We start from the raw sequence: 19,935 nt of genomic DNA, 5'->3' as shown, positions 1-19,935 counted from the left end.
CCTTGGACACAAAAGTTCAATGGCAAAAGCACTTGCTGTATATCCCAGGTGCTGAGAGGGGTGCGAGATCAATAAAATAGCTTCATCCTGGGCTCTGCCATTTACTAGCTATGGGACCTAGGGCAGGTTACCTAGTATCTCTGAGGATCAGTTTATGCATCTGAAAATAGAGACAATAAAAGCATTTGTACAGGGAATTCCCTGGTGGACCAGTGGTTAAGACTTCACCTTCCAATGCAGGGGCTGCGGGTTTGATCCCTGGTCAGAGAACTAAGATCCCACATGACTCCATAGCCAAAAAACCAAAACATAAAACAGAAGCAATACTGAAACAAATTCAATAAAGACTTTAAAAATGGTCCATGTGAAAATAATCTTTTTTTTTTTTAAAGCAATTGTACAGAGTTTTGATGAGCATTAAAGAGACAAGATCTATATTCATGCCTAACTTGACTTGTGGCATATGATGGTGATTTAGTCGCTAAGTCATGTCCAACTCTTGCAAGTCCATGGACTGTAGGCCACCAGGCTCCCCTGTCCATGGGATTTCCCAGGCAAGAATACTGAAAGTTGCTCAGTTGTGTCCAACTCTTTGTGACCTCAGGGACTATAGAACCCATGGCATTTTCCAGGCCAAAATACTAGAGTAGGTAGCCTTTCCCTTCTCTAGGGGATCTTCCCAACCCAGGGATCTAACTTGCATTCCCTGAATTGCAGATGGTCTCCTGCATTGCAGGTGGATTCTTTATAGACTGTGGCATATAGTTGATAGTGCTTAATACACACTTTTGATATTAGCCAAATGACTGAGAAAGGACCAGGGCTCAATAAGAACTCGCTACTTTTCTGGACTATGGTGGGGGTGGAGGTGGGAGCAAGATTAATACAGTGTTCAGAACAAGGTAGTAAATGATGCAAGAGAACCTAAGGGATGAGCCAAGGCAGGGGTCAGATGGTAAGAACAGGTAAACACAGCCATGTGTCCATAGGCTGGCATATCCAGGAGCTCTGCATGCTGGGGATAGAGGGGAGAGGATGGAGGTGGAGCCAAGATGAGGGGAGCTGGGAGGGGGGCTGTGTGGGGCTGGGGACATGAGCACACCTTGAGAGGCCAGCTCCACTCTGGGACAGGAAGCCCAGTGAACAGTCATCAGTACTTACGAAGCCCTCATTCCCTCATTCCCCACTGAATCCCAGGTTCTAGCAGGTGCTCAGTGTGAAATGGACGCAGGGATGATAGTTATCTAGACACAGAGTCACATCCATCACGGGCAGTGTGTGGGGGTCAGAAGCATCTGCACTGTGGCTTTGAGCAACCACAGGGCCAGGGCTCCCCCTGACCCCATAGAAGGTCACCAGCATCAGCATTCAGTGTTGAAAGTAAGGGACAGTGCCTGAGATTCTAAGACAAGACCTGGAGCCAGGCCCTCGTCGTGGGGTTTGGGTTCTGGACAAGATTTATTCCAAAAATACAGAACTTGGCCAGACTTACTGAGAAGGCAAAGATTTATCCAGTCCCATGGATAAATCCTTCAGAGAGAGATGGAGAGTAGCAACACTGGAGGATGTATGGCCTTCTCTCCATGTGTATTTATATATCACCTCATCCCATAAATGAATTGTGGTATGTTTAATATTCATTACTCAAGGGTTATTCTTTTTTTAAAGTCACTGGGGCAATGGAAGCAAAGAAAAATACAGTTGGAAAATTTTAATGGAAACCAGGTGGAGTCAATACCCAAAACATATGCCATGAAGTCCTATAAAATTGCCAGAGGTAGGCTAAACATTTGGGTCTGAACAGGCTGGTGGCCTGAGCAAGGAGGGAAACAGGGGCAGTCACCAGCTATGGGGTTGGGAAGATAAACCACCACCAACTCATGCGGCCTTCCAGGGTGCTGAGACCTGGCGTGCTTTTTCCCTGGGTCCTCACACGAAGGAGCGCAATGGGTACACGGGGCTCCGGTGAGCACACTGGTGTGAGCTGCTCTTACACTTCCTGCCCCTAGGTCAGGTCGGGCTCAGGAGCCAGGGTAGACCTGAGGGGCTCACCCTCAGAATCAGCTGGCAAACAGCTTAGAGAATGAACATTTCTATTCTCCCAGACACATCTCCTCCTGGAGCACTGCGGCAGACCAACAGAGGTGTTGCTTCAAAACCTGGGGATGAAGGAACTGGACCACACCAGCTTTAATTCCGCATCTGGCACCGGAAGCCCGTGTAAAGTTGGCTTTGGCAAAAATGGAAGGGTAATTAATAAGGAGACTGGTAAGGGAGTGAGAGTTACAGAACCATCCCCAGCTGTGGGGCTTCACTTGGCTTACCCGCCAGTGACTCACGGGCTTATGAGCAATCCTCATATGCCTGATTTAGAGGACTTACTCACCCTTCAGAGAAAGACCTTAATGCAATAAAGCAAATGTCAGCAAGTGGGACGCGGCTTAGCGTATCACCCCAGCCTGCACCCAGCTTCCCCCTCCCTGCCTCTCCCTGCCTGAGGCCCCTCCAGCCACTCAGCACCTGGACAGACTCACACAATGGGACACATTCCAGGGCTGAACAGAGGCTCAGAGATACAAAAGCAGGGAGAGACCTCAGGTGGACCAAGCCCTAACGTCTAGTCCAGCAAGATTATAGATTAGCTCTAAAGCACTAGACTTGGGGCAGGGTGAGGGTTGGAAGCCAGGATTTCCCTTCCTGTCCAGTGCTCTTTCCTCCGTTGCTTCCTCTGAAAGCCCTGGTTGGATTATGTAAATGCTGAAGGTAAAGCAGCTTCCCCAGTAGGGGTGACATTCTTACCTGAGGTCTTTCCAAGGAATCTGTGGGGAAGGAAAGTTCTGTGGGGAGCAAGGCCTCAAGCAAAGCTTTTGAGGTGAGACATTTAGGAAGTGCTATTGGCTTGGATGCCAGCTTGCTATTTGCGGACATGGCACCTGCCGGGGGAGCTGGAGGCTTTGGACACCCCATAGTCAAGGAGTATGGATTCGAATCCGTGTCGGGAATGTGTGATGTCAATCCCAGTCAGTTTCCTGTTCCTCATGATTAGGAAACAGTCCCCAAGAGTAGGTTGGAGCAGAGGCATAAGCCATGGGGATAAGCAAACACTGCCCCTTCCCTCCTCCACCACACAGAGGACATTACTCAGAAGGCAAGCTGATTCAGCCTTGGATTTAAACCCACTCATGGAAGGATTTACCTAGGAACTCCTCAGGGAATTATCTGTAAGAATTAATCCCAAGGGTAAAAAAGAACAAGCATTTAAAGCAAACCTTCACTTCATTCGCTTATTTGTCCCTCGGTCATTTTTCCATACTTTTCTGAGAGTCTGCCATACGCAGGTACCGGGGAGAAGGCTGACCACAAGCTTGCCACTCAGGTTTGCTGCCATCAAGGGTCTCAGGTTCTGAGGAACTTTTGGGACCATCTAGCTTAGTTCACTCATTTCATGGATGAAAAAGCTGAGGTTCAAGTTGAACTCTACCTGGGGCTTAAGGGAGTGAAGAGCTCAGGGTGGATAGATGCTCTGACCACCTCCCCATGTGGCCTGGATCTAAGAATTCTCTTGCAAGCGAACTTAGGAAAGCCTCCCAACTGGAAAGCATTGAGTAGACAAACAGCCTCATGCCTGCACACTCACCACCATCACCTTAAGAGTTCATTTGGATAGAGCCCAGAAAAGTAGGCTGGGTCCCCACCTCAATGTACCCCTGCCTGAACTCATTAACGTGAAGAAGCACTTTCGTTCTTTTTACTATTTTTATTTTGTACTATAAAAAAAAAAACGACAACCAGTAACATACTGCTTTTCTTCACATTCATATGGATTTTAGGAAATTATTGCCTTTTCCCCTGGAGAAATAACCTATAGACAAAAAAAAAAGTAGTACCACATTGAGAAATCTGCAAATCCCAGAAGTCAACAGCTTGAAGACAACCCCCAGGGGCAGGGAAGAACACAAGTGTCATCAGAGACGAGACAAGCACATATAAAGACAGCAAGCTGGGCTGACGACCGTTGCAATGCCACTGACCCAGGAAGTGGGTACCCTTTCTCTCTCGTGGCACCCACTGCCACCACCTCAAATGGGTGATTTTTGGTCTATGGTCTAAAACTCTTTTCAAATGACACAAGAGTTGCTTTGAGGAGAGGTGCAACGAGAAAGGTTCAAGTATGAATAAGAATCATGCCCAAGTCCAAAGTCAGGGAAGAACCCACAGTGAGAAGGAAACCGGAAGTGTTCCCGTCTCGCTACTTCACCCAGCTGACTCCACCTGATCCAAGACAGAGTCTCAAAAGCATCCGAGGGTTCAAATCGGCATATACTTCATGTCCCTAAAACCCTGCAGGGTTACTTTCCTGACTAGGTGGTGATCAGCTTATGCCCTGAAGCAACAGAGACAGATATAGAGACTGCCAAAATTAAAAAAAAAAAAAAAGGTGGAAATTGTGCTTCCTTCAAAATGAATTGGCTTCATGACTGCCTTTTCTCCTGGTCTAGCAACAGCTTTCTCCCATGTTGCTGCAGGTTATTTATTGCCTTATGCTTGAAATGAAAAGGCGAATTTTGAGGTGCAAAGACTGGGCAGTCCTGAGGGCGGGGGTCTGGAAGTACAGTAGTCAGCACGGACTGTGCTCTCATAATGGCTTGGCCTTCCTTCAGTCCCGAGGTCAGTCTCAAGTTTGTCTGCAAACCTAGTGACCCCTTCGCTGTCCTACCAGGACAGCAGGACAGGGTGAGGTCTTCAGTATTGCACAGGTGTGAAATGTCCACGAGTCAAAATACAAAATCACAGTTGTTCTTGGGGCTGGGCTGGCTCCCCCAGCTCGGGTTTAGCAGGATGTGGCTGTGGCCAGGGGGCTCCGGCTGAGCTCTGAGGCTGTCGAGTGGGTGGGCACCGGGGCCAGCACCGAGGTAGGGAATGTGCAGTATGAAGCCTGCACATCAGGGCTCAGTGTCTGCAAGTGGGCGAGGAATGAAGGGCCGGCTGCCTCTCCTTGGCAGGAGGGAGCCTGAGGGGCGGGCGCAGAAGGCAGGATCTCAGACTCATACTGTAGGAGCTGGCCCATGAAGCCAAAGTTGGGCGAGACCACACTCCTCCTCTGCTTGATGTAATCAAAGGCTTCCTTCAGGTGGAACTGCTTGGTCTTCATGAGGTAAGCCATGCAGATGGTGGGCGAGCGGGAGATCCCAGCCTCACAGTGAACCAGGACCTTGCCTCCCTTTTCCCTGACACAGTCTGGAAGAAAGAAGAGACAGTGGGACTGAGTTGGGATGGGGACTCAAAGGCAATTGGGTTTAAAAAAAGTGACTTTAAAAAAAAGTGACCTAGTTATCAAGTCTCATCATGTCTGCTCAACAGCAGTGGTCCCACAGTAGGCTTCTGCCAGTCTTTAATCCTCACTGGCGAGGAGAGACCTCGGAGTCCCACTGACGTCCATCCCTCTGTAGGACCTACACAAACCTTAGTTTGTCAGGGTACTTGCACAGGTTCTGCCACTAGAGAGGCTCTAGACCTGGAGTAACCCCTTCCTGGGGATGCCATCTTAACTTGGGTTTCACAAATGGGTTTCAAGAAGGCTTTGGGAATATCTTTCAAACTGCATGCAAGTTTTTATTGCACATTCACATTTTTCTGAGAGGCTCAAAGACTGACTTGGAAAAGCAATTCCTGTCTCTCAGGGTCTGATTCTAATGGTGATAACCTAGTCCCCATCCTGGGAGAGGCCTTCCAGCCTCCCCGGGCACCTTGTTTGGCTATGCCAGGGCGCGATGCTTGGCTCAGCCCCCAGGGTTCCCACCAATGAAACATACAATAAATAGTGTGCAGCCGCTAATTATAGCCTTGGCTAAGTGACGCTTACGAGACGGAGGATATAAATGGCTTTGGCAAACTCCATCTTGCACAACAACGGGAGTTGCTGCTATAAAGCTACCACCGTCAGTTAGCATGGTTTAGCTCAGTTTCACAAAGGTGGGGGGCGGGGGCGGGGTGCCCTCCTTTTCTGTTCTACTCCTACCCCAAAAAGAGCTCTAACTGTTAAAAATGGGCAGGGGTAAAAGGTTAAGCATATATACACATCAAATTAAAACCACAAAAAAGAGTCTTTCCAATTCCCTCTTTTGCTAGTGAGGAAACAATTACATCACAGGAAGTTAGACATACCTGGCACTATGTCAGGCCACCAAACGCAAAAGCATTTAAGATTTTGAAAGGCCAATAAAAGTCAGCCCCCTTACCCACCTCCTTCCTCATGTTTAAAAAAGGTTTGCAGCTGCATCTCTAAGATCTAAAAGATCATGTTTCTGAGCAGTCAGGAAGGATCCCTTGAGTTTCCAGAATGAAAATCTCAAAGGATGCCCCATGATAGTTCCTTAGAGGTGCCCCCAATATAGTCTCTGATTCAAAAGGAAAAAAAAAATTGTAAATTAGTTCAAAGGGGACTCCAAGTTCCTAGGATTACAGGGTCATGACTCCACAATTTTCTTCTGCTCCTCCACTGGCCTCCTTGTCATCCAGCTTTTAGTTGGCCCAGAGCCAAATCCCAGAAACCAAAGAGCCTACAGAACATTGCTTCTGGATTCCATTCCACCCCTCGGGGCTTGCCTTCCATGTGGCCCTTGGAAAGGGTCAGTGCGAGCATGGTTTGGCCTCAGTCCCTCCCTCCTTCAGCAGGGGGAGGGGTCTGGGGAAAAGTAGCTCGTGTGCCTTCAGAATGCTGTGGGTTTGTGTGCTTGTGTACACAACAGACACAATACACACACCAGATGGGGAGGGAGGCATCTGAGAAGTGATGGGGGCTGTTTCATGACCTCACTGAGAAGCTATCTAGGTAATTAAATAACAGGCTGAAGGGCAAGGCATTCCCAGGGACAGGGAGAACAAGTCAAGGATTTCCCACCCTGAGCCCATCATTTCAGCTGCCCCTCGGAGGCTCCAGAGGAACCGTCTCAGCCCAGAGGCTCAGGGCCAGGGAGGGCAGGCTCAGCCTTTTGCTTGCAGTGAGTTTCTCGGTGGGTTTCCATGGAGTAGAAATTGTGTGTGATGAGCAGAGGGCCCACCACGTGGCAGAAGAGGGGAGCCCTTTAATGGCTCCCTGCACTAAGATATCACTGCTACACTCAATACCAGCCTTTCCCCTCCAACATCCCTCACAGCCAGAAGCAGGAAGACCGCTGCTCAGCTTCAACAGCTGTGCAACGTTAAAGGGGAAAGAGGACTCTGGAAAGGGAAGCAAGTCCACAAGAGTGGGGAGCGGTGCCCAGCCTAGTCCCCAAGGGAGATGGATGGGAGAAAAAGATGTCAAATGAAAGAACAGTCCAGTCTGCCCTGAGGAGTTGAAATCCCAAGGCCCAAAAGCCCTTTCTAGGCAGAGGGACCAGAAGTTCCCAGGCCTACACAATGCAGTAAGTGATAACTACCTTACGGAACATACAAAGGATGCAAAAAGATGCCAACTTCTCTGTGCATAAAGCACGGAGCTTGAGTCGAGTGTTACTGTTAATCCAAAATGAGCTGAAAATGCAAAACAAATTGCCCCCAAAGCAGTTTGCCAAAAACCGTGGAAAGCTGCTGGGGCCCCGGGGGTTCAGTGCGTAAGTAATGCTCTCTCGATCCTTCTGTTTGCTTTTAAAAATATCCCAATCTACGTAGAAGCACAGTCTGCGTGGTTCTTTCCCTCCTCTGCGTCCCTGGCATGCAGCATCACTCATGCACGCACTCTGCTTCCCATCCATCCAGAAACACTAACAGAGCGGTAGTGAGTACTGCCTTAAGATGATATTAACTAATACATTTATCCTGCAAATTAAAGCTCCTATTAAACAGCAGCTCAAATCCTCCCCTCTGTCGTTCTGAGGTGAATCTCTTCTTGGCTCCCACTTGTGGTGGTTGCGCAAACAAGATGCTTTTCTTCTCAGCGATGGGGTGACCTCCATCAGTACATCAAAATCCAAGAACAGCCCCCCCCCAAATAACTGAGGACGGTGGCACGTACCGATGAAGTCTATTGCTTCTTGAAAGTGGGAGCTGATGTCAGCTGCATTGCTGTCTTCCACGGGGATCCATTTGTAGTGTAGGTGCATCGTGCAGGCCTCGGAGGTCCGCCGGGAGACATTGAGCAGGGCTGTGATGTGCAGGTTGGCAAGGAACTCGCACTTGGATGCGTGGTAGGCACTTCCAAGGTAAAGGAAAGGAAGGATTTCAACTGGGCCACCCTGGAAGCAGGGGCAAAGGACAACCAGGAAATATTGATCAGCTTGCTCTTTGGGGAGAAGAAAGAAAACAATCCTGACCTATTTGTTTTCAATTCGGAGGTTCCCTCTCTGGTTCCCAGGTAGAGAGTTGAGAGCAGGGCAGTTTAACCAAGAGTTTGGGTAGAGCCTCCATCCTGGTAAACTCTCTACCCTATGCCACTGCCTTGGGACTCAGGGACAGTAAATCCCACACAGCTGAGATTTTCATTTCCTTACATATATCGAGGTGGAGGGAAATGTTGGCAGCCCTTCTAGATTGACAAGGATGAGAAGCAGGGTGGGGTGGTGGAAGACTTGAGAAGACCATGTTGAAGTTCTAGCTGCCCCATGAGTGCCAGGCCAAGGCCTGAACCTTGGGGGCAACCTCGATTTCCTTCTAGAGCCCCATCCTTTACAGTCTTGACCGTGGATGTAATGTGTTTCATCAAACCTAGGACACTGTTGATCCTAAAAGGCATTTGGATCTAACACCAAAACGTGCCTCCCACTATCCCCAAAAGTATACGTCTCAGAAGTGAAAATAACCACTATCTATCCGAAATCCTCAGATAAGGAAAAGCTGTTAGGCCATGATCAGAGGCTTGGTCTTTTTTTGTTGTTTTTTTCTTAGCTATGCTGCTCAGCATGTGGGATGCAGGATCTTAGTTCCCTGACCAGGGATCAAACCCACGTCCCCTGCAGTGGAGGCACTGAGTCTTAACCAGTGGACCATCAGGGAAGTCCCAGGCCTGATCTTTAGTAGAGCTGAGTTTTGCTGAGAGATGCTTACATCCTTACCCTTTTGGGAGACAACCTATACCTGAGGTTTCTAGTTACGAAGGATCCAAAGAACCAGAGACCATCTACCCTGAGGCAAAGCTAAAAAGAACTGCTGGCTAATCAGACTCTGGCAGTCTCAGCATTTCCAGGGTGGCCAGAAAAGCTATCGTTCCACAGCGGGAACAATGGGAGCCCGGGATCTACAGAGAAAAACACTGAGCTGGGGTGACGGTGGCTGTGTCTTTGGCTGCCTTTCTCGTATCATCCATCCGTTTCCTGTGTTTCCATTTCCTGTCCTGGAATAAAAGTGGAATGGAAACTCTTTGCCAGCCCCATGGTAGGGAAAGGGGCAATGGGATGAGGGCCGGCAGAAGAAGGCAGTTCTCAGAATACTCCGCATGGGTGCCGGCTTTTCCTTTCCGGAGATGTCGGGTGTTTAAGGCAAAGGCCAGTTTGACCACTTGAAAGAAACTTAAAGTGATTTTACAAAATGTAGTAATAGTAACAACCAGTACTTTTGCTAGCTGGCCCCTGGGCTTAACATTTAAGATGTAACTACATAGACGTCTCCCTCTCTTTAGAGATTGGAAAATGCTGCCACACCAGACCTGGGATCCTACTCAGTTTCTCCTGGAGCTTAGCCCAACCAACACCCCTGAAACCATATTTCTTTCCTTTTTTGAATCTTCTTCTTAGACTCAAGAGGAAGAAACCAAAGGGCTTCAGAAACCTCAAAGGTTAAAACGACCTCCCCCAGCTTTTCTCAAGGCAGAAGCACTTCTAAGAAGTAACACTAGGGGCTTCCCCAGATGAGTCTTGGAGACACTTCAGGGCCTCCCCCGGTTCTTGCTTGGCCAAAGAGCTGCTGCGCTTTCACAACATCCTGCAAATTCTCATTTCTCTTTCACTTTCTGAGAAAGGGAGGGGGGAAAACACCACCCAAACAAACAAACGCAAATGGAAATCCAGCTAAGCCGGATGCCCACGGCTTGAAAGCCCAGGGTTCATAATACTCTGTAATTTTAACAAAGGAAAACAAACAAAATAATAACCTTGGCACCTCGCCAAGCGAATAGGTTTCCTGACCAAAGATTCCATTCAAGGAAAAGCCACCTGGCTGAACTTGGAAGTCTATCCCCAGGGGGCAGAGCTCTGTTCATGGCAGGCAGCTGGCATCTTAGGTAGTAGCATCTAGAAGTCTTCCTTCTTATGATTTGGGTATGTTCTTATTTTGTGTGAAGAACCTAAAAAGTTCCTCCTACCAAGTCAGGTACCTAATGGAATGACCTTCTTCCAAAAGAAGGCAAGTGGCAAACAGAACAGGGTCCTAAAAAGGACCAGAGCAAGGGATGAAAAGAAGGGAGTTCTGAGCTTAGTGCTGCCATGAACCGAGCAGCAAAAACCAATCACCCACGAGCTGTGACAGTTTTTCCCTCTATAAAATGGGAAAGTAGGTTTTGACCTCTGGTTTCTGCACATCTGGGTCCTTGCTTGCTTCCCTCCCCCTCCCCCCATTCCTCCTGCATCATAGGTAACCCCCTAGCTGAGCTGTCCACTTTTTTTGCCTTTAGTGGGTTGCCAGAAAGTACAACTCTAGGAAGGGAAAAAACCCACGTGTTTGTAGACACATGAAATCCTCTAGTGTCTCTTGATCTCTGGTTTCAGAATTTATGGAATTATAAGCATCAGAAACCCCTAAAGGAAGCTGCATAGCCTTCCAAACAGTAGTTTCTCTACAACCCTCCCCCAATCTTCTTCCTTCAGTTAAAAATGCCAAGACACGCCTTTACAGGTACCGGGTTGGTTTGCAGAAACTGCAGAGTGTGAACAATTACACAGAAGACCAACACAGGAAGCCTGAATGTCATCTCTGAAAACGTCTTCAGGGAAACCTAAACTGCTATTTCGATGCTTCTCTGCACCTCCCAGGCCAGCTAACAATAATATATCTTTCACTTCCCCTTTTCCCCAGAAGCCACCAAGCATCCTGAAGCGTGTTTGCTCTTGACAGCTTATTTGCTGGAAGGAAGCCCATGTACTCTTGGATGGAAACTCAAGTTGGCAAGCAACAGAGGTTCTCCAAAGCTAGAGGCCTCTGCCAGCTCCCTGATCCGCAAAAGAACCAACCTACGTTAGTGATCAGGGAGAGGGAGAGCCAGGGTGCTGTGCAAGGAACAGAGCCAGGGGCCTGGATGGCACTTCCACACTACGTACCTGGTCATAGGCCGGCCTGTAGCTGATGTTGAGCACTGATTTCCCACACTGACTGATGAGGGCTCTCTCAGTTTCAACCTTCTCTTGTGAAATGGGTTTTACATCCACACAACACTCAGGATATTCTGAGTAGAAAGTCTCATATCCCCCTAAAAGACAAAAATAAAAAAGCAAGAGAGATATAAGTACTGACTTTTTTTTTTTTTTCAGTCTGTGAGAAAATGCCTAGAATTGATCAATACCCTGAGAGTGGAATATTAAAAAAAGGTATTAAGTCACTATACATTCTGGTCTTATAAAAAAAACTGAGCCAAAACAAGTAATAGTTTTAGAATAGAAATGGGCTCCACAGACAAACACATACTCACTCTCTCTTTCTCTCCTAAAAAGCTATAGTTCAAAGGCAATGATTAACTTTTAATGTCTATCAGAAGAAGCTTAAGCTGTGAAAGGAAATATATCTGACATCTGGCAAATATTAACCAAACCCCTCCAGACAACAAAAGCCATTTTCTCATATTTATCTAAAATTCAGGTGTGATTATGCAGAATTTCATTAATTCTTGAAAGAAGCTCCTAAATTGGTCTGTTTCATCCATAGCCAATCAGCTCTAAACAGGATTATAGATGAAACCCCCTCTATAAGGGAATGGGGTCTTACATGAGGTTTTAACCTCAGGGCCATAAAATAGCCCTGCCCTTTCTCCTTCCCAAGGTGCTAAGAACACTGCTGACAGTCCTCTCCACAGGTCCAGTGTAATCAATCTAGTTAATTACCTTCTAAACCAAGCTAGAGGAATGAGGCCTTCTGAACTTAATTCTTATCTCCACTCCCAACCCCCGCTGCTTTCCCCTTGATGGCCACCTACTCTCCCCTTTATTATTACCCTCCCCTCCTGAACTTTCTCCCCAGCTACACACGCCCTTGTGTGTGCATACACACCCTCAAACTGATAAGTCAACTACCCACAGGTATGATTCTATAAAAATCCTAACTACATTTAAACTTCTGCAATTGGATCACTTAAGGTTAGAACTACTCTGACCAAATCAGAGAAACTTGAGGATGTAAATTCTTGGGCCCATACAGGAAGTGGGGAGAACCAAACAAAAAAACTGGCCCTGAAGCCTGAGAATGCCAAGTGCTGCTGGGTGACTAGGCCAGCCTCATGTGGGGAAACCCCCTGCTTCCACTCCAAAGGGACCTAAGCCATTTCCTAGAGCCTCCAGAAAACCTGCTTCTTTTTCCAGAGAATTGGGGTCAAAACATCACTTTTTTTTGGCCACACTCTGTGACTTGCAGGATCTTTAGTTCCTGGACCAGGGATTGAACCTGGGCCCTGGCAGTGAAAGTGCCCAGTCCTAACCATTAGACTGCCAAGGAATTCCTTCAACCATCACTTAAAGAAGCATTCTGAGACCATATATTTTTTTTCCCAATGGCCCCCTTTTTTTCCTTTTGTCTTTTGGTGCTGTGATAGCCCCACAGTGGAGCACATGGTGGCTTTTTTAAACCCCTGCCATAGGCAAATGGTTAATGGATTACTCGGCAGTCTCCAGTTCTCTTTCAGAAGCTGCAGCCAATTCCTAGAATGAATCATCTCGCCATTACTGCTTCCTCTCAGCGTGCTGGAACTGCCCCCGCCCCCACCAAGCACACCCAAATCTCCCGTGTGGTCACTTCAACAAATAGCCACCCGGGCCTCCCCAGATGAGCTTCCGGACCTCCACAATGACCAATTTCCCGGTCATGCTGACAGGTCATGCCGGAGGGCGGCAGAGGTGGAAAGTTTGGAGTTATCTGTGGCTTAGTTTCCCCTCCTTCACCACCACTGCCTCCACCCCCTGCACGGACCCTCAGCTTCCTCCGAAGAGGTGTCCCTAGTAAGCAAAGCACTTCTTGTGCCTCAACATTTTCGTTTCTAGGAGACACGATGAGCGATAGGGGACAGGATTCTGAAGTAAAGCGGCCCAGGCCCTCTCAAACTCCAGCATGAAGCTTGGGAAAGAAAAGCCTTCAGGTCACCCCATCTCTTGGCTTTAAATAGAGCACTTATAAGAGCTGGCTGTTAGGAGGACAGACAGGAGGTGCGGGTGTGGGCTGGGTCCTGCTTGCCTGTTGACAAAATATGGCAGGCAGACAAAGAGTCTCAGTGTGACGAGACAGATAAACAGGGTCCTGCCTCTTCAAGTTGGGGTCAGGAGTCTTCCAGATTAGATGGTCTCTGTCTTTCACCCACTCCCATCAGAAGGGTGAAGAGATGGAGCATTCCTCTCTGGTGCCTCACTTGAGATGCAAGAGCTGTAGCAACTCTTGGCTGCTTCAGTTGTCTTCAGAGTGGTTCTGAAGACACTCACTCATTGATCACCACTGCAATACCAGGGGAGTTGAGCAGAGAAAGAGGACGGACACTATCTATAAAATACACATTGACAATGTCATTTGGTCAATTCATTTTAGTGGGGGGTGTGTGTGTGTGTGTGTGTGTGTGTGTGCAGAAGGCATTGACAGAAATGTACAAGGCATTGCCCTCACGATCTGAGATGCCACTAGATCAAAAACCTGAGCTCCTACCTGGACATGAGTTAGGTGAAGAAATTATTTTCTTTGGCAACAACTTAAAAGTTCAGCATTGTTGTAAGGCTAAGTATCAAACAATTTCTACTGAAATTTAAAACAGACATAAACTGTGACCTGGCGATTCTCATAATTTTACCAGAAGATAGTGCACACACAAAAGCATTTGGACAGAGATATACTCTCCCAGTTCAGTCACTCCGTTGTGTCCGACTCTTTGCGACCCCATGAAGCATGCCAGGCCTCCCTGTCCATCACCAACTCCCAGAGTTCACCCAGACTCACGTCCATCGAGTCAGTGATGCCATACTCTCCCACACTGCTTCAAATTCTAAGGCATGAAGCAATCTACTTACTGGCTATCATCAGGGGATGAGTTTAAAAAGTGAATAGGACATGTATGCTCTGATATGGACAAGTCTCTCAAAATCTAGTTAGGTGAAAGAGGCAGGAACAGGAAATACACAAAATAATTCTATTTTTAAAAGATACTCATGGAAAATTAATTTATCTAAAGATGAACAAGAAATAGTTGACTGTTGCCTCTGGGGAGTGGAACTGGGTTCTAGGGTGTGCAGAAGATCCACTTTTCATTGTACAGCATGTTACTTTCATTAAAAATTAAAAAAAAATCATTTTTACTTGAGATGTGAGTCTACAGAGCTGCCTACTTCCTGTGGCAATAACTTTCAAATGGCTTGCACGGCCCCTTGGAGAGGGCTGAAGACCAGAGGTAGGACCAGAAGGGGTTTCCTGGAAGATATCTTTCATGCTGCTGGAGAGGCAGAAGCTTTCCCTGTACTCACAGCTAAGAAGAGACCAAAAAGGGTATCAGGAAGACAAATAAATCAGGGGCTCTGTGTGAAAGCTCTGCAGAGTTTAGAGGGCACTCTCCATCTCCTGGGGGCTGAGGCTGGGTGCAAGAGAAAGATCTTCTGCCTCTGGTGTCTCCCTAACAGGAATCAACTGGGGACAGACAGCCTGCAAGAGGTGCTAATCGAGGTGGGAGCTGCCCCTGAATCTCTGGAATCTCCCGATCTGGAAGATGTAAAACTCCACACGTTGCACGGTTCTAAAACAGCGCCCTCACGCTCTCAGCTCACCGCACCTGAGTTCTGAATGCCAGCTATGTTATATCTCAAGGCGACCTCCCAGAGCTGGCTGGGCTGAGTCCTCGTCGTCTCTTCCCTACAGGATAAGCCTTCCATACACTTGAGGTTAAAACAGACTCAAATAAAAGGCGGCAGCAATCACAGGAAGTGATACAGAAATCAATACTCTGTAATTTGACAGTAAATCACCCACCCACTAGCAAAGTCATCTCCCCCAGCAGGTGTAACGTGCAGACTGGTAAAGCAGCTACTGGAGGGTCTCAAACCAAATGCACCGCAGTCCCCTTCACAAGCACCCTGTGGCCCCTCTCCTAGGTCCTGGCTCGCCGGCCAACCTGCCGCCCGCCCCCGGGAGACCGTGTTAGGTGCCCCAGCTCTGGCCCACGACCAGTCCAGGGGATGATCCCGGCGCGGGAGAGAGGTGAAAAAGAGTGAGAAGACTAAAGACTGTCAGCTCCAAATGGAGCTAGAAAGGCCTGGGAGGGGAGAAAGGGAAGCCGAGAAACAATAAAAAGCAATAAAATGAAATGAAAAGGAAGAGAGGGGAGGGACTCGCCAGGGTCAAAAAGGCAAGAGGGTCGATGAAGACACAGCCTAACATACGTTAATTGTCCAGGCGGGAGGAAAGGGGACACCGCGGCGCCACGCTCCTGGCGGGGGTGGGGGGGGGTGGTGGCGACCCGCGGATCCCTTCAGATCTGTCCATCAGGAAGGCTCCAGAGCGCCGGCCCCAGCGAAAGACATGAAGCCGACGCCGGGAAACCCGGCTCGTGCTGGGCGCTCCCTAACTGCTAAGAAGCAGCGCCCCCAGCAGCGTGCAGCAACCCCACCCCCCCGGGCACCCAGGCCGTTAAACGCTTTCGAGGAACACAGGTGGGGACGGAGAAGCTGCGAGCGCTGACACCGGCCGTGGCCTTCCCGGCGCACGTCAAGCCCCAGGGTGCAGAACTTGCCCGGCGCCAGGATCGAGGAAGGCGCCGGCGCCAGCAGGGGACCCCAGAGCCCGGGGCCGTCCTGTCGCGGTGGGGTGACCAAGGATCCGCGGCTCCGACGCAGCTCACCTTTAAGGAAGTAGACCCGCGGGCCGGCGGGCAGGCAGGCGAGCAGCGAGGTGAGCACGACGCGGGCGGCGCTCTCTTCGCGCAGCTTCTGCCAGTGCCGGCTGCCCTGGTCCAGCACGACCACGGCCGCCACGCCGCCGCCGCCCTCCTGCAGCAGCCGCGCGCGCGCCGCCTCGTCGGGCAGCACGTAGCGCGCCGACACCGCGCCGCCGCGGGCCCGCCGCAACACCACCGAGTTGAGGTTGACGTTCAGCGAGCCGCGCACGCTCGAGGCGGCGAAGGCCAGGTAGGGCCGGCAGTCGAGCACCACACAGCGCGCCGCCGCCTCCTTGCGAAGCATCTTGCGCAGCTGGCGCCCGTCGAGCGACGTGACCTTCATGCCGCCGCCCAGCGGCCCCGCGCCGTGCGCGCCGCAGGTGCCCACAGCCAGGGTTCCCGCCGGCGAGGCCCAGGAGGACGACCCCACGGGGCTGCGGCCGGCCGACCGAGCCCGGCGCCGGAGCGGACGCTCAACTCTTCTTTCCCGCCCCGCACGCTCGGCGCCCGGCCGGGCCACTCTCTGCCGCAGAAGCCGGGGATTCCGCCGGCAGCGCAGCATTTTATGTGAATGGGTGTGCAGCCTGTGACGTGGCTGCCCATATAAGGCGGAATATGGGTATTTCCCCGCCCCTTCGGGCTGCGGCCACGCCCCCAGGGGGCGGGACGCGCGGGGCGGGCGCCCAGCGTTAGTCAGCCCGAGAAAGAGGAAGTGGAAGGCGCCTCGCTGTGTTCTCTGCGGCGCTGCGCGCAGACACTCACTGGCGCATCACCGGGGACTGCCGGTGGGTTGTCAGGAATGCTAGGAGGCCGAGGTGACCCACGCTGTGCGGGAAGAGGAGGAAGCGGAGGAGGCAGAGCTAGCGTCGCACCATAGGCTTTGAGTTTCATAGACGTAGGTTCTGGACCTTCTGGGGGCCGTGCCTGACAGTGCGGTAGGCAGAGCTAGGGGCGCCCTCGGTCGTGCCCCCAGATGAATCAGAAGCAGATTTCAGGCGTTACGGAAGTCTTTACGCGGGAAATGAGATGATAGCTGGAATTTGCTTCGAAGTCTGAGTTATTGATGACTCAAGTTTGGGCTTGTATTGGTAATCACTGGAGATTGGTACCTGGGTGTTCATTATACTGTTTTCTCTACTTTTCTTTATATTTTGAAATTTTCCACCGTAAAAGTACCCGAAAGTAAAAATAAGAAGAGAAGAGCCAGCAGTTAATCTCCCCAAATGGATTCTGCCCTCAAAGGATTGATGGTCCTTTTCTTTGTCACACTCCCAGATAAAAATTAGAATGGTTGTAATGACCTATTGCACAGCACTTGAAACTCTACTTAATGCTTTGTGACAGCCTGGATGGGATGGGGGTGTTTGGGGAAGAATGGATACATGTATATGCATGGCTGAGTTCCTTTGCTGTTCACCTGAAACTACCACAACATTGTTAATCGGCTCTACTCCCCCCCCCCCATAAAAAAAATAATAAAGCTAAAATTTCACTGAAAAAAAAAATTAGAATGGTTGTTTTTTGAGGAAGCATTTTCTGTCACCCGGAAAATATCTGTGGTGAACTCAGCTGCAGCGTCAGCATGCACTGTTGATGGAGCTCAGCCCAGCCAACTGTCCAGGTGGCTTCTGGGATTTAGGGGATTATCTGTGGATAAAGTATAATCCCAGGCTGTCTGCCCCCACCAGTCCCCAGCAGCTTTAGGCTTCCCATCCCCAGTCTTGGGGAACTGGACACACTCACCCATTCAGCAAGTATTTATTGAGGAGCAGCTCTATGCCCCGCTAGCTGCAGAGACACTCTTAGGGAAACAGGCTTCTCCCCTCAATCTCAGGACTAACCATTTTATTGTGAGCCTGAGAGGAAAGGGGAATGCCTGATGGAAAATAGGCTGCTTCCACTAGGGAGGGGCTTGTTTGCTACAAAGGGGAATGACGTTTTTAGAAGGAAACAGAAATTGAATTCTGAAATCAAATGCAATCACACCAGACACCAGCTAGCTGGCCATTGCCTCTGGGTCTCAGCTGCCTTCAGTCAGAGGGACTGTCCTCGCCTTACCATAGGAGCCTTAATGAAGGCGTGGAAGGAAGGTTTTCTTTCTCTTTGCGGTTATCTGTACCAGCCTTCCCTACAATCTGCTCCTCCTCTAGTGTCACCAAACCTCCTACCTCTAAACATTTCAACCTATGACCACACATGTATGGAGCACCCACATGGCCAGGCTATGTACTGGTCGCTGGACACTAATGTGATCTGGACTGCTCCAACTGCCCCCAGCTCAAAGAGGCTCGGCCCGGCCACAGACCTATAGTCAGTGTGACAGACACCTCATCCGTGTGTATGAGGTGGGGTAGGCTGGAGCTCTGGAGAAGGCCACCTAGAGCAGAGGAGAGCTGAGGTGAGCTTACAGGAATGAATCGAGGAGAGCCAGGCTGTGGAGGGAGGGAGTAGAAAGCATTCCAGGCACAGGTAACCCCTTGCTTAGTTGCTTAGTTTTTGTCGCTTAGTTGTGTCTTGACTCTTTGCGACCCCGTGGACTGTATCCCACCAGGCTCCTCTGTCCATGGGATTCTCCAGGCAAGAATCCTGGAGTGGGTAACCATTCCCTCTGCCAGGGAATCTTCCCAGCCCAGGAATCAAATCCAGGTCTCTCACATTGAAGGCACACTCTTTACCATCTGAGGGAAGGTAAAGGAATTAAAAAAAAAAAAAAAAACAGTAAGAACCCAGAATGGTGTGTGTGCTGGCGGTATGTGGAAGACTAAGGCATTTCTGGTATTTATTAGAAGATTAAGCAGGTCAGGTGGCAGAAGGACTTGTGTGTCATGTAAGGCCTTTAGTCTTAGCCTTTGGCTGGCTCAGCCCCAGATGAAGATGTTACTCAGGGACCTGGTCAGGTGAGCATTTGGGGACCTCATTTAGGTCGTCCTGTGGAGGAAAGATGTTTTATTTGAGGGTGGGGGTGGGGTCCAGACTGGGCTCAGGGAGACAGATAGGAGGCTTTTGTGGGTAATCCAGGCCTGAGCTGATAAGGCCCCAGCCGGAACTTGGCAGTGATAGCAGCAATTGAAGAGGCCACACAGATGGGAGAGACAGTTAGGAAGTAAATTGCCGGAAGGGCTGGGATGAGGGAGAGAGGGGTAGAAGGTGACTGAGTGAATGGTGACACCTTTAGATAGGGACCCTGCAGGAACAAGTCTGGGTGTGTAGCAGGAGGAGGAGTTGGAGGTGAAGTTTAGATTATTAATAAGTAGAAGTTGATCGTGGGCAACCCAAGGGGATAGTGGTAGGGTGGGCTGGCAAGCAGTGCAGGAAGGTCATCTGTCAACGGGATTTGTCTGTCACTTCCTATGCCCAACAGTTCACCAAGTCCCAGGACTCTGCTTTTCAGATCTCCTTCCTCAGCTGCCCTTTCTAGTCCCGTGGCCAGGGCCAGCTTCCTGAGCGTGTGACCTGTGTAGCTGGACAAGGCTGTACTTAGAAGGGCACAATGCTTGCTTTAATGCTTGCTGTCACTCTATTGACAATAATTTTCGGACAAGGAACCCTGACTTTTCCTTTGGTACCGGGCCCCACAAATTATGTAGCCAGTGCCTCCCATTTGTTGTTCTTGTTCAGTCTCTAAGTCTCTAAGTCGTATCTGACTCTGCGACCCCGTGGACTGCAGCATGCCAGGCTTCCTGGTCCTTTACCATCTCCCCGAGTTTGTTCAAACTCATGTCCATTGAGTCGGTGATGCCATCCACAGTATTAATTAAAGGGCCCCTTTAGCCCTGCCACTGGGCCCTACAGTAGCATCCTGTTTCCCAATCTTGAGGTCCTCTCCTTGCTCTCTTGTCTTCTGCAATGTGATCTTTCAAAGCTTAGATCAGAGCACAGAGCCCACCGTCTCTGCTCAGAAACCTTCAGGGACACCTACG

At 49.7% G+C, this 19,935-nt stretch overlaps 1 protein-coding gene across 1 annotated transcript; it reads right to left on the bottom strand.

Annotated features, from left to right (window-relative positions):
• Positions 1-330: 330 nt before the first annotated feature.
• Positions 331-16,569, bottom strand: DUSP5 (dual specificity phosphatase 5). Its single transcript, XM_019953175.2, has 4 exons — positions 15,980-16,569; positions 11,229-11,377; positions 7,997-8,216; positions 331-5,238 (listed from the first exon to the last, which is right to left on the bottom strand). The coding sequence occupies exons 1-4, from the start codon at positions 16,356-16,358 to the stop codon at positions 4,832-4,834; spliced, it is 1,155 nt and encodes a 384-aa protein (XP_019808734.2). The 5' UTR covers positions 16,359-16,569; the 3' UTR covers positions 331-4,831.
• Positions 16,570-19,935: the final 3,366 nt, after the last annotated feature.

The sequence above is a fragment of the Bos indicus genome, chromosome 26 (genome assembly GCF_029378745.1).
Source record: "Bos indicus isolate NIAB-ARS_2022 breed Sahiwal x Tharparkar chromosome 26, NIAB-ARS_B.indTharparkar_mat_pri_1.0, whole genome shotgun sequence".
NCBI classification, from domain to species: Eukaryota; Metazoa; Chordata; class Mammalia; order Artiodactyla; family Bovidae; genus Bos; species Bos indicus.
Note: the sequence above shows the minus strand (reverse complement) of the source record. Positions and strands in the feature narration are given on the sequence as shown.